Genomic DNA, 14,616 nt, shown 5'->3' on the forward strand with positions numbered 1-14,616 from the left:
AGTGCAAGGAAGATCAGGCCCACCCTCTCCTCCTGTAAACATAATGAGAGTTAGACCCCAACCCCGGGTGTCTCTGCTCTTGTAGGGAACCACCAACAGCTACGCTACACCATGCCTGCCACGCCGGCAGTGACAGCATGAAGGAGATTAGTTGTCCCAGGCTGCTGGGTGATCTATATCTTCCCTTCACCCCGCAGCAACCTGGGAGAACTAGTCTCCTCACTGCTGGCATAGCAGCCAGCTACCCCCTTAGCCAAAGATGACAACGTTCTCTTCCCCATCCCCAGATGGCATGCCACTTACACCCAGACATCACACAGCATCACTTTTCAGCCACTTGTAGAAAGCCAGTCACTCACTTTTTAGCAATACTGTCCCCCTTCCTTCCCAAGGGGAGATTTCTGGGTGGTGAATTCTCATTCATTCCAAGCCAGAAGAACCCCATTCCTGGAAATGAACTGCCAAGTTGCAGCTGAGATCCAGCCAGCTTTGGTGGGCGACTCACATCCTCACCTTACAGCCCTCTCTTCAGAGCCTGCAGCAACCCCCTCTCCTTACCCAGTTAAGAGTGAATATATGAGGTCACCTTCACTTCTGCCCAACAGAAGCTGGGATTTGGGGCAGGGAAGAGAAGTGAAATACAGCAAAAGAGGAAAGCAAGAGACTAGTTCTGCCCAAAGCCATGGGGACAATTCCTCTAACAGGACACTGCAGATTTAGTTCAGGCTTCCCAGGGTAATTAGGTGTCGAAACAGAGGCATATGCAAGTGTGAGACTGGAGATTTGTGCCCAGTCCTCAGGCTGCATGTCCATGGGCCCCAACATAGGCAAGAAGTCACCGCAGGTTTCAGGGAGACATTCCAAATGTGGGGCAGATTTCACCTACATGCAGAGACTTGGTTCGCCTCTTTGCTTTGATTCATTTATTGCCACCCACTCTCTATCCATGTGTCTCTATTTACCATGACCCAGAACCCCTGCTGTCCTTGGCTTGGTCTCCTCTAGGTCCAGCTGGATCTTGCTTGTGCTATTGTAGAAGGTCCCAGCACAGTCTGAGCCACCAAAAACCAGCACCGTGCACAGGTTGCGCTTGCTCTGGCTCTCCTTGTCCACATCTGTCAGGTGGGCAGAGGTGAGGTTGAGCAGCGTGTGGCCTGCCCGGGGCACTAAGGAGAGGTGACTGTGTGTCACTGTGCTCCATGCAAAGGTGTCTGCAATAGAAAGGAACAATCGCTGCTGGCAAAGCTGTCCTCTGTGCCAGGGATGAAACAGACAGATGGACACAAGGCTGCCAGAAATACCAGCAAGTGCATTGTCACTGCAGCACAACAGCCACCTTCAGCAATTCTTTGTCAGTCAGCAGCTCGGAGGAGGGGATGGGGAGTTACTCACCAAGGTGAAAAGTGAATACGTCCTGCAGGGCTCCCTTGGCATTGCAGCCTCCACTGATCAGGACCTTCTGGTCAGACACTGGCATTGCAGCATGGAAGCTAGAATCAGAGCAAAGCATAACAATAACCAGAGCAAAACATGTAGGGGACCCACCTTCCCTGCCCCTCTCCCCCAAACACCACCTAGGGGGCCTCTACTTACCTAGGAGCGGAAGCCTGGGATAGTGGTTCACGTCGCAGATGGGAGTCAGGACTCCCGAGTTCTAGTCCCAGGTCTGCCCCTGAACTGTTGCATAACCCCGGGCAAGTCACTTTCCTCTCTGTGCCTTAGATGGTGACTCATCTCTGCAGGTGCTGAGAGGCTTAGTGTGTGTCTGAGAAGCACCAGAGAACCTCAGACAAAAGGTGCTAATGAAGGGCAGAGGGTTTTATGTTTGCAAGTACCCAAGGGCCTCCCTTCAGGAACCGAGCATTCTCCTTATAAGGGTTTCTCCCTTTCTTTGGCTCTGCTGCTGCCCAGGCACCAGGGAGGGCGAGTTGTGCTGGGTGGTAGCCCTGCAAGCATGCAGGAAGCACAGTTCCAGCCATGAAGTGAGATACAGGGGCGGGGAGAGAGGCCTCTTGATCCTGCAGCAGGATCTTACCAGCGTGAAGAAGGCTGTCCTGAAAGAAATGGGACCGGCACATACTCCATGTAACCTGAAGCACAGGGGAAAAAACAGGAGACACTTTAAATGCATGGCAATCCTAGCAGCTCTGCCCAGCCCCACTGCAAGACAAACACCTCTGTGCTGAACGTGGGGAACATAAGGTTTGCCGCATCAAATCAGAGCAGCAACCGGTTTAATCTGCAATCACCAGTGCCTGATGTTTCTTACCCTCTGCCTTGGGCCAAACCATCTCCTACCCACCCCATCAGGGCCTTCCCTACATCCACAGCTTCCCATCCTCTTACTCTGGTCCAGACACCTCAGAGCCATGCTGTCCCCCTCCCATATCACATAAGGGCCCTCATTCACCTACTGTCCCCCAATCATGTTTCCTAAGGCAGGCAGCCCTTGGATTCCCACCCCAGCTGCCCAGTATAGCCTGACAGGATGGCGATGTCCTATTCTCACCCAGATCCAAGATGTGCACATCATTCAGGTACAAAGGGGTCCTCTGACCCCCAAAGATCACCAGCTTGTTCCTCAGCAGAGTGGCTGAATGGCTGGGGAGAGAGGGAGGTGAGTGAGCAAGGCAGCCTCTGGAACCTCTTGGAATTGAGGGTTCAGTCTCTTTTCACAAAAGCAGGCTTCCAGGAGAACCATTAACTCAGCTACACTCTTATGGGCTGGGGCAGCTTGAGTTTACACATGGCCATTCCTCCCTTCTGTGCTCCCCACAGCCATGAGAGCCTAATACCCGAGCACCACCTGCTAGTGCACAACCCATCAACATGGGACAGTCCCCCAGGGAAGGGCTGGGAGCTGCTTCGCTTGGGACATTTAAAACTAGGACTGGACCAGCCCTGGGGATGTGACTGGGGGACAATCATGCCCTGCCCTTCAGGTGTGCAGATTAACTAGATGGGACCTGCTGGTGCTTCCCTCCCTCTATCTTTGAGGGCTGAAATGAAGGTGTCTCACCCGAGCCGAGGTAAGGGCTTCTCTCCCTCCACAATGGGCTGGTACCAAATCTTGTACTCAGGGTTGAAGACATAGAGTGTGTTGCTGCAGGCTCTGGATTCCAGGGAAGCCATCTTGGGGAAAGTCCCTCCAAAGATAAAAAGCTCCTTGTGGTAGATGGTGGCGCTGTGGTAGGCCAGTGTTGGCACCTTCCCCTTGGCCTGAGGAAGAAAGTTTCCAGTCATGTTTCATGTGTGAAAATGAAGCGCACAGGTTGGCATGGGTCAGCTCCCTACTGGCCATGGGTATAGTGAGTCCTGGTGCCACTCCACCTGCTCCATGACCAGAACTCTAAGATGCGGATGGACAATATCTGCTCAGTTTATGTCCCACCTTTCTCTGACCTGAACGGGTCATCACCCCACTGATCCCAATTGGTTCTGAACACAAATAGGAAGAGGAGGTCATTCTGGAAACACTTCCACCCCAATCACTGCTAATCCCACCTTTGCCATTCTCTCTCAGCCCTCTGGCTTTCCTTGTGCTTTAGTGCTGCCCAGACAGGGAAGGGAGGAAGGTGCAGAGGATCACCAGCTGGGAAAGTTTCTCTTCAGGAAACAAAGAGAGAAGGGGGAAAGCACAAGATGAGGGCCTCTGAACCAAGAAAGTCAAATCATTATCTTGGTGCCCTGACCAGGTTTCCACTAGCCCCCCACAAATGGGGGACCATTTCCCCTGCAATTTGTGTGCTATTCTCACATGTAGCTTGGCTCAGATACAGTATCTAGTGTCAATCCATTCTGCCTCCAATCTCACTCACACTGGATGCACTATCTGGTTTCCAGTGAGCTTCAAGCTTTTTAACCAAGTTTTCCTGGCTGGGTCTAACTTGGCTCACCCCAAGGGACAAAGCAAGGGGGGGATTAGAACCCAGAACAGCCCACTTCCCCTTTGCCCTCCTGAAGGCTCCTATCGATGACCCTGATCACATCCCTTCCACTGACCATGAAATGGGAACCAACGCACAGTGCCTGACACTGGGCCAGGGGCCAAAGAGCAAGCACAAGAGCAAGGACACTGGCACATTGTTCTTGGGTTCCCAGCTGGTCCCTGACAGAAACACACTTCTCCCCCTTCCCTCCCTTCCCCTCTCCTCTCCTTCCCTCCCCCCATGCTTTGTCTCTTTCCTGCAGAAGCTCCACTACTCACAGCCACGTGAAGCCACTTCCAGGTGGCTGTGTCCAGGATGTAGATGGTGCTATAGGGCTTGCCCTCCTTCATGCCCCCAAAGACATAGATGCGTTTGGTGTCCAGGTCGTAGGTGGTGGTGTGACCACATGAGCAGGGCGGCACAGAACCCAGTGGTGGCAGATCCACGGGGAACCAGAAATCATTGTCTGTCGGAGTAACGCCATACTAGTGAGGGGGCAGAGACCCTCCCTTCACTCCCCACACCTCAAAAGCCCTATCCCCTATCAGCCTTTGGTCAGGACCCTGCTCCCTTCATTCCTCCCAACTCTTGACTCAGTGCCAGAGGGAAGGGCTTACAGCACTTTTTCTGGGGTTGGAGGTAGAGGGCATGGGGGCAGCATATAGCTGGGGAATAGCTGGGTGGAAAAGAAGATCTGCATGTGTGGAAAGCGGCAGGACCCTGGGTTCACCCCACAAACCCCTCAGACACTGCAAAGTGTGCTGCAGCCTCTGCTCCTTGAAAGCCACCCATTTCCCCCTCCCTGCTTCCACTGACGCTCCTAGTCCTAACAGCCAACAGCAGGAGCAACTCACACATGCAGGACTGCAGGTTCAGGCTGCGGCCCAAGGCACTGGCCTCAGCATTGGGTGGCACCAATGGATGGCCCCCAGCCTCAGCAGCATGCATCCTTCTGCTGAGTGGAGGGATGAAGAGGGGGAAATGGCGCTACCAGAAAGGAGCGGGGAGGAGGAGGAGTCAGCAAAGAACATGTAAAAAGGATAAAACAGAGAACAAGGAGGAAGCTGAGCAAGAGAGAAAAATGGAGAAATAGCTGCCCATAGCAGGGTGAGCAGAGGTGCCATGGGGGCACACTCCCACATTCTCATCCCAGCAGAAGGAGACAGTGGCTTTCAGCCTATTCATGTAGAATAATACAGCCCTCCCTGCGGAGGGTTCGGCACAGAATGGCATTGGCATGGGTGGAATGCTTCATCTGCCTGGCTCGGAGCAGACTCAATGCACTCAGCTCCTGCTTCGCCCAGAGATGCCTTCCACCCCTAGGGACCTCTGCCCAGGGCTGGCTCCAGGGTTTTGGCCGCCCCAAGCAGCCAAAAAAAAAAAAAAAGCCGCGATCACAATTCGGCGGGAGGTCCTTTGCTCCCAGCGGGAGTGAGGGACCGTCCGCCGAATTGCCGCCGAATACCTGGACGTGCCGCCCCTCTCCGGAGCGGCCACCCCAAGCACCTGCTTGCCAGGCTGGTGCCTGGAGCCAGCCCTGCCTCTGCCTTCCCCTGCCCAGCCCCAAACTTCTTACCAATCTCTAGTTTCCAGAAAGCATCCTTGCAAGGCTGTTGATTGGCTCCCTCTCCACCAATCAAAATGGCTGTTTCTGGGTCACTGAGGCACATAGCGTGACACCATCGTGGGCTCGGACAGACTGGAGAAGGAGAGACCAAACCGAACTGTGTCACTGGACCAGATATGGGGGCCTCAGGGTCTCCTTTCTTCCATGGAGAAGGCAAAGGGAGGAGGCAGGGGCCTGGACTCTCATGGGAAGGTGGAAGCCTGAGGCCCTGAAGCCCCAAGGACAGATGGCAGGGCAAGAAGCACTACATACCTACACCCAAGTGATCTGGAGGCCAGGGCCCCTTGGGCATGGGGATTTTCTTGTTGGCTTTAGGGAATAATCATGGGGTTTTCCCGCCCCATTCTCAGTAACACAGGAAGTCAGCAGTGGGGAGTCTGGCTAGCTGCAGGATCATGCTCCATGCACTTCATGACAAGCAGGTGGGGGACATTTTGATCCCTTTGAGCATCCATGCCAGAAAGGAGCCTCAGCTGTGGATAGGTCCAGTTCTTTTCTCCTACATTTAAGGGTATTGGGAGAGTCTGGGGACTAGGGGACTGCCAGCTCCTAGAGCATGTGGGGGATGAGAGGCCAGGGTTTCCTCCAGCTAGTTCTTTAGGGAAGCTTCTTTCCTTCTTCCATTTCCTTCTCCTTTCCCTTCCAAGGTTCTTCCCTCACCACCAGGCCCCCATACTAACTGGCGGGGAAGCTGGAAAAAGTTTGGTCAAGTCTATGCATCATTTTACCCACCCCCTTTGGTCAAGTACCCAGTGGGGCAGTTCAGATTTCAGGGAGGCTGCAAGGGGCATTGGAGATAGTTCCTGTCCCTCTCACAATGCCCAGGGTGTATAGTTTGGGGGCAACTCCACAAGGGCAGGCAGAGTACTCATAGTCTGCTCACAGTTCCTGAAGCTTAGGAAGTTAAAGGGACAAGCATGAATGTTCACTCCAAGGCCTACGACATTAAAGGAACAATATCCCCAAGTGTCTCAGAAGCCAGGCCAGGGTCTGAGCACCAGGTTCTCACCTTGCAGCTCCTTCACCTCCAAGTCTGCAGAGAGAAAACACAAACAGATGATGGTCCCCTGAAAGCAGCAGTGGGGAGTCACCTCCTAGAAGCTACTCAATCCTGTAATACAGTGCAAGTGCCTCTTCTCCCTACCCTGGCACATTGCCATGGAAATGACACTTCTGAACATGGAGATCCATGGGAGTGGATATAGTGCCTCTCACAACTAGCACACTAGTTCCAATCCAGCCACATATCAGGGTGACAGGCTGACTCACAGAGAGTGAAGAGTCACCACCAGCTCATTTCGCCTGTCTGCGCAAACCTCCAGGTTCAGGGGCTTGGGTCTCAAACAGCATAGGAGAGTAGGTGAGATTAGTGCTGGTGAAAGGTGCGAGAGCGCTCTGGAGATAGATGGTATCTGTATCCCCAGAACAGGTACAAGTAAAGCAGGGACCCCCTCTGCCACTGTGTTTCACCCACTCCCTGGGGGGACCCCTCTAGGGTGAGACAGGAGATCAGGCTCTATGACTCCTTCTCTGCTCAAACTGCCAACAAGGGGAACCATTGTGACAGTGGTTTGGGTATGGGGATACTTGTTTCACTAGGAATGGGACTAAGACCCAACAACTCATTTCGTACAATAAATAGCCTTCAAAGGCTTACAGCTTTTGGTCCCAAGCTGGGGTTGACTTGGAACCAATGCTCTAAAGGAGAAAGGTTCCGTTTCCAATTCCCCAGTCCCTGTGAGCCAGCCAACTCCCTGCAGACTGTTACATACAAAGGGAGTTCAATGCAAGAACATTTTTAAAAATACTCTCCTGGCACGCTCTGCATTTGGCATCAATTAATGACGTGTCCGACATGGACCAAGAGATATAGTACTGGTAAGGGAGACTGGCTGGCCCAATGGACAGGGTACAGGACTAGAGATCATGATACCAGTGATCTCAGTTCAGCTGTGTCACTGACCTACTGTATAACAATGGGTAATGCGCTCTGTGCCTCAGTTTCCTCAGCTATAAATGGGGATAATTACATTTATCTTCATTTGTAAGTGCTTTGACACCTATAGATGAAGAGCTAAGTGAACTATTACACGGTGCAGTGCAGTAGCATTCAGGAGACCCCGAGTTCCATTTCTGACCAAACAGGCAGAGGTTGCACACTCAAGCCATTTGTTCAAGGACAGAACCGGAGAGAGATTCTCAGGGTTCTGAGAGGGACACAAGGGACCCTCTTGGCTGGGCTTAGGAACACACTGGGCAACTGTCCCTAGAGGCAGCACACACAGGTCTGGGAGTCAAGCAGGCAAGACCCAGAATAGACACCCTGAAAGCTATCATCCTAATGTCTGTATCTCATTCCGCATTTACGGAACCAGAGTTACCTTCAGCATCCTGCTCCCCTCCACATGCCCTGGGCTCAAACAAGACTTTCCTAGGCTTCTTTAGCTGGAGAGGACTAGGCTTGTGGATTTTCCTCCTGGCCTCCTTGGGTGCCTTCTGGCCAGTGGGTGACTCTGGGGCAAGGGGCATCAACAGCTTTTTTGGCAGTGGAGATAAATCCTTACTTCTGGTCCTTTGTGCTCTGGCAGTCACCTCCAAACTCTGACCTTTAACCTGTCCAACAGAAGTCACAGCAGAATCGGCTGCCTATGGCTTCTGGGAGAAAAAGTAAGCCCATTCTATATCTCACTTGGCTCTTTAGATCAGCTTCATCCATGGCTGGAGATGACAAAGGGACAGGTGAGCCAGGACCCCCACAGTTAGCCCACTACTATGGTGGAGGCTAATTTTAGTGAGGGAACCAAGCTGATGTAGCCACCAGCTGTTCCTCCTGCTGCATGCCCAGCAAGCAGTCCATCTTCAGATTGCCAACCAAAGAGTGGCAGAGCAAGAATGGGGGCATTATTGGAAGGTGGGAGAGCAGCACAGTGACAAGCTGAAGCATTTACCTGTAGACACTAGGTGCATTTGACTCAAGTGAGGAACATTGCAATTAATTGATCTTTCCAGCACAGACCAGACCTTAGCTTCACTAACCTGTTCAGCAGGGCCCTGCTAGGAGAGTGTGCCAATGGCTTCACCTGCAAATAGAGCTCACTGGCCTCGAGTAGCTACGAGCAAGGGAGAGGGTGGGAAAGTACAGTTGAGGTGTCCAACGTGCACATACCTCAGTGGTATCGTCCAAGACCTGGATGGGGGACATGGGATCTTCTGGAAGGACTGGTGACTGGGTGGGCTCCGGTGCCAGAAACGGACGAGTGGGGGTGCTGTTGTAGATGCCCTTGAGCAGCTAAGGGACAGACAGGGACCACAGAGCAGCATAAGAACAACATTCTCAGCCTGCCCCCATGTTTCATACACACCAGTGTCTTAGTCTCCCTCACTCACAGAGTGAGTAAAAGCTAAATTACAAGAGAGAGATCAACTGCAGGCCAGGAGCCCCAGTGTCCAGCTCTTAAAGATTCCTAGGCCAGAAAGGCCCACTGTAATCATCTAGTCTGACCTCCTGTATAACACAGGCCATAAAACTTCCCCAAAATAATTCCCAGAGCAGATATTTTAGAAAAACATTCAATCTTGATTTTAAAATTGCCAGTGATGGAGAACCCAACATGACCCTTGGTAAATTGTTCCAAAGGCTAATTACCCCGATAGTCAAAAATGTACATCTTATTTCTGGTCTGAATTTGTCTAGGTTAAACTTCCAGCCATTGGATTGTACGATACCTTTCTCTGCTAGATTGAAAAGCCCATTATTAAATGTTTGTTCCCCACATAGATACTTCTAGCCTGTAATCAAGTTACCCCCTTAACCTTCTCTTTGTTAAGCAAAATAGATTGAGGTCCTTGAGTCTATCACTATAATGCACGTTTTCTACTCCTTTACTCATTCTCGGGGCGGAACCTTCTCCAATGTATCACCATCCTGCTTGAACTGTGGACAGCAGAACTGGACACAGTATTGCAGCAGTGGCTGCACCAGTGCCAAATACAGAGATAAAATAATTGCTTCTCCTAGCTGAGATTCCCTCATTTATGCAACCCAGGATTGCACTGGTTCTTTTGACACAACATCACACTGGGAGCTCATGTTCAGCGGATTATCCACCATGACCCCAAAATCTTTTTCAGAGTCGCTGCTTCCCAAGCTAGAGTCTCCCATCTTGTAAGTATGGCCTGTGTTCTTTGTTGCTAGATGTATACATTTCCAGTTAGCTGTATTAAAACACAGTGTTTGCTTGCACCCAATTTCCCAAGTAATCCAAATTGCTTTGAAAGAGTGACCTGTCCTCTGCATTATTTACCACTCCCCCAGTTTCTGTGTCATCTGCAAACTCTATCAGTGATGATTTTATGTTTTCTTCCAGGTTGTTGATAACAATGTTAAATAGTGTAGGGCCAAGCACTGAGTCCTGTGGGACCCCGTTGGAAACACAGCTGCTCAACAATGATTCCCAATTTACAATCACATTTTGAGATCTAGCAGTTAGCCAGTTTTTGGAACTTGGACTGGTGGTGATGAAGGCGTTTCTCACCCCAGAGGTATTTACTATAGTGGATGCTCATTCACGTAGAGCTTCTTTTCTTCTCTTTCTTTCCCATGGGGCTAGGCAATTATCTAGGGGGAACCGTCACAGAGTTATTGCTGGGAATTAAGCAGAGCACCCAGTGCTGTGATAGCTACAAACAATGTAACAGCCCCAGGGAAGTGAAACAAGGCAGGAATCCTCAGAGTCAGCCAGCAGTGAGACCTGGAACCAATACAGGTGCTGGCTCCGAAAGGTTGCAAATATGAACATGCCAGATCCCTAGGTCATCATTCCCAACCTTGACAGCAATGCCATAGGCCTCAGAATCTGCAGGACTAAGAGAGTGGAAAGCTACATAGATGCTCAGATGGACAGACAGACAAGGAGTCTGAACTCAGCCCATGGATTGGAGCCTTATTCAGGAGTGCTGCAATCAGGAACTTTCCAGCCTCTTATCAATAATAATACCTAGCTTTATAAAGCTTTTCATCCATAGACCTCCAAGCACTTTACAAAGGAGGTCAATAGGAAGAAAGAGAGGATCCATCTCAGGGGCACTTGATCCAGTGATTTCAACACATGGGCAACCAATTGCCTGGATACCAAGAACTGGGGACAGAATGGAATTGAAACATCCGTTACCGATTAGTATTCTGTGGCATTTAAAAGTCAAAGGTGCAGTGGTAGACCTGTGCATAGAACATAGGCCTGGAACAGCAGGGCTTTGGGTCAGGCCTGAGGTGCATTAGCAGATCTGTGGGAGGAGACCAAGCACTGGAATAGCAGGGGGTGTTGCAGGCCATAACCAGCATCCACAATAGGAAGAACAGGATATGTAAGGAACTGCTTTCTTACCTCCCCATTGACAGTCAGGAGAAGTTTAACAGGGTTGCCACAGTCCATTTGTTTCAATGAAGCCATCAGAACATCCACCCTCCAGTCACCTTCCCACACAAGGGACCTGTGCAAAGACCATGGAATCTCAGCTCACAGTGGACGCTGCCCAGGGGAGACATCCTGCTCCCTTACCAGTGCTAATGTTCCATAGAATTCAGTGCCCCCAGGCCACAAAGCACTCAGCCCTGGGAGGGAGCTCTCCCCCACCTTCTGTTCCTTCCAGATCCCTTGGCTGCAAGGATTCTTTTTCATCCTAGTAACAACATGGAGGAGAAGGGCTGAGCTGCTGGGAGGGGGACAGGGACTGCCACGCCAATAAGGGGGGGAAAGGTGAGCTGGGGTGCCCTTCCAAATTCTCTCCCACCCATCTTAAGTTCCTAACTTAAGTTCTATAGGATGGTCAGAAAAACTATGCAGTTCTATTCTACAGCTCTTTTCCATAAGAGCCCAAACACTTTTTATGTTCAGTTTGGGACGTTTCCTTGACAATGACCACACTCTCCTACCCACAATCATCAGGCCCTATCTGCCATAGGGGACTGATCAGAGCAGACAAAAGAACTGGTTACAATTTTTGAGAGGGGAAAGATGGCCAAAAAATAAAAACTTGTCAGGTTCTCTCTGCCTACGCATCAGCTCTGCCTGCAAAAATGTTCAACGCTTTCTGTGCTAGCACAGAGCTGGCTGGGTGCTTTCTGCTGGCAGCTGCCACGCTACATCTATACTCCCCACTGCTACAACAGTTGCTGTAAGGGGAGCTTCATGCCTGTATCCCCCATGGGTCCTGCACCATGTCAGACCCGTTCACCCCAAAGCTGGCCACCACAAGGAAGAAGAGGGGACCAAGCAGCTGCTGCACTGACTGAGTGTGCTGCAGCACATTTTCCCACTGGGGTCGACCTGCTAGTGCTCAGCCCTAGCCCAGAGTTTTAAGAGCTGGTCCCAGGAAAGAGACCTGGAGCCCTATTCCCACTACTCCCCATATAAGTTAGGAGGGACCCACTCCCTCCACATCCTCTATTCCCTTATTAGCTGAGGAAGACCTGCCCCCCCCACACCAGATGAAACATCTGCCAGCAATCAGCGCAGATTTACCTCAAATAACAAAGGGGACCTAGTCCCCAACCATCCACCAGCACCCACCAGAAGGGATCCACTCCCCACACGACAAAGTACCCCTCAGCCAGGGACCATAGGGGCCCACCTCTCTCTGCTGTCACCGGTGTAAGGAACAATCACAAGAACCTCCTGGAAGGGCTGGGATGGGTTAGCATGGGTTGACAGAGGAGTGGGGGTGGAAGGGCTGACAGAATTGGGAGGTGATGGGAAGAGACCGGTGTTACGTACCCAGGAAATGTCACTTCTGTCAGCCCTTGATGTGGAGCATTTTTCAAGGAGCCCCCTGTTAAACCATTGGCAGCATATTAGTGCCTATCCAAGCCCCAACATTTACCTCACATCAGACCCCAATTTGCCAATCCTTTGTGGCTTGACATCTGGATTCACCAGCACCTCCACAGTGATGCTTGTGTTTTGGGAATAACGATTCCAGTCACCCAAGCCAAAGATTACAAGTTGTTTTGGCAACGGCAGAGGCAGCTGAATCTGATAACACATCCGGCTGGATTTGCTTGAAGAGACAACAAAAAAAACGGTGTAGCAGAAATACAGGAAGCCCAAATGAAAACAAGGAGAGGCCTGGGCAGACGTCCATGTGAGGAGAGACTGAAAGGATTAAGACTATTTAGTTTATGGAGGAGATGAATAAATGGGGATGTGATTAACCTACAGAAAATAATGAATGGGCTTGAGAGGGCAAATTAGATGCTTCTATTACCCTTTCTCATCGTAATATAAGGACAAAGGGTATTCAATCAATTTGAAAATGGATGGGCAGCTGGTGTGCACAGACCACTGCCAATCATGCTGATCGGTATCGTTTCACTGGGTCCTTGTACTCCCTTATCTATATCCAACTGTTGTCTCTTGTCTTAGGCCATGTCTACACTACCATTTACGTTGGCAAAACTTATGTTGCTCAGTGGTATGAAGTAAGGGAACCATACCACCGTCCGGCCAACAGCCACCGCTCTCTGGTTACCCAGCTCTGACTGTGTGCAGAAAGGGTTTTTTTTCCTAAGGCTTCTCTCCCCCATCCAGAATACATTCCACACACCCCAGTTTGAGAACCTCTGGTCTAAGGCTATGTCTACATTAGATACCTTACAGCAACACAGCTGTACCGATGTAGCTGTACTGCTGTAGGATCTCTCATGTATCTGCTCTATGACGACAGGAGAGAGCTCTCCACCCCCGCAAGCGCCAGAAGCTATGGCGGTGGGAGAAGCTCTCCCACCAACACAGCACTGTGCACACTAGCGCTTATGCTGGTGTAATGTAGGTCGCTTGGGGGGTGGAATATTCACACCCCTGAGCGACATAAGTTTTGCTGTCATAAGTGGTAGTGTAGACATAGCCTTACTGCTCTGTGTTTGTACAGCACCTAGCACAGTGGTGCCCTGGTCCACTGCGGCTCCTAGGCACCACAGTAATACAAATAAACAATAATCATAATTGAATTAAATTGAAAGGCAACACATTTCAAACTGATTAAATATGTACAAGTTCCTTAGAGAAGAGACCATGGTTGGTCCCTAATCCTGACTAGGGCCTCTGGACACAGCAGCCACATAAATAAACTGTGGCACTCAGTACCAGATCACTGACATACCTGTCACCTGCAAGGGGCCCACAATCCAGGGGGACAGCAAAGGCTGTCTCTAATCAGACACACCAAGGTATTACAGCGCCAGCCAGCCGTCCTGGGCTGATTCCGGCACAGCACTTTGAGTGTAGGAAGTCCTGCGTAAAAGCCACCTACCGCTTCTACAGAGAGGAAGGCCGGGTATTAGGGAGCTGCGTTTATTTTACTCCCCACTGTTTGGCACAGCCTCGTGACCTAAGGGCTGGCGGGGCAGGGGGTGTCTGTCCAGCGGGGTTCACACACCGGGGCCGCAGGTCAGGACTCGGGGGCAGCGGCACAGCTGCGGGATGGGTGCCAGCAGTGGCGTCGCCCGCAGGCGAAGCGGGGAATTGCCAGAGCTGAGGACCCTGAGCTGTGCGGGCTGAGCGCACTCGGAGCCCAGGCCGAGCCTCCGGGAAAGCCCACGTGGCACTCGAGAGAGCCGGTGGGGCCGGGCCTACAATGATGACCCGTTCAGCTCGTCCCCGGGTCCCTCCCGGCGCGGATCTCGCTCACCTGCTGAGCTGCCGGGGCGGCTCCTGCAGCGACCAGAGCACGTAGAAGTGGAGGCTGGTGCCTGGAGCCGGAGCCACACTCCGGGGCGTCTCGGCCGGCGCATCCCACTGTCCAAGGCTCCCGGCAGCCCAGCTCCATCGGCGGTGCGGAGACCGCCCGCTGCCTGAGGCCGGGAGGCTGGGTCTGGAAAGCAACATGGCCAGAGGAGCAGGTAGAGGGAAGCCTAGGGCTTTATACTCAGCTCGGAGAGGAAGGGGCACAGGACAGCCGCACCTAGGGACCCCCAAAGGCCCCCGATCCTGGGGCTGGCAGGAACTGGGAGTACCCCTATAACTGGGCGGGGGTGGGGAACAGACCCCTTCACCCAGGCCCCGT

At 51.8% G+C, this 14,616-nt stretch overlaps 1 protein-coding gene across 1 annotated transcript; it reads right to left on the bottom strand.

The window, feature by feature from the left end:
- Positions 1 to 256: 256 nt before the first annotated feature.
- LOC128835716 (uncharacterized) lies at positions 257 to 14,447 on the bottom strand. Its single transcript, XM_054025305.1, has 13 exons — positions 14,242 to 14,447; positions 12,436 to 12,612; positions 10,941 to 11,046; positions 8,723 to 8,845; positions 7,938 to 8,169; positions 6,566 to 6,589; positions 5,506 to 5,628; positions 4,208 to 4,395; positions 3,020 to 3,219; positions 2,510 to 2,601; positions 2,036 to 2,090; positions 1,393 to 1,490; positions 257 to 1,211 (listed from the first exon to the last, which is right to left on the bottom strand). The coding sequence occupies exons 1-13, from the start codon at positions 14,436 to 14,438 to the stop codon at positions 955 to 957; spliced, it is 1,872 nt and encodes a 623-aa protein (XP_053881280.1). The 5' UTR covers positions 14,439 to 14,447; the 3' UTR covers positions 257 to 954.
- Between the last annotated feature and the right edge of the window lie 169 nt (positions 14,448 to 14,616).

The sequence above is a fragment of the Malaclemys terrapin genome, chromosome 4 (genome assembly GCF_027887155.1).
Source record: "Malaclemys terrapin pileata isolate rMalTer1 chromosome 4, rMalTer1.hap1, whole genome shotgun sequence".
NCBI lineage: Eukaryota > Metazoa > Chordata > Testudines > Emydidae > Malaclemys > Malaclemys terrapin.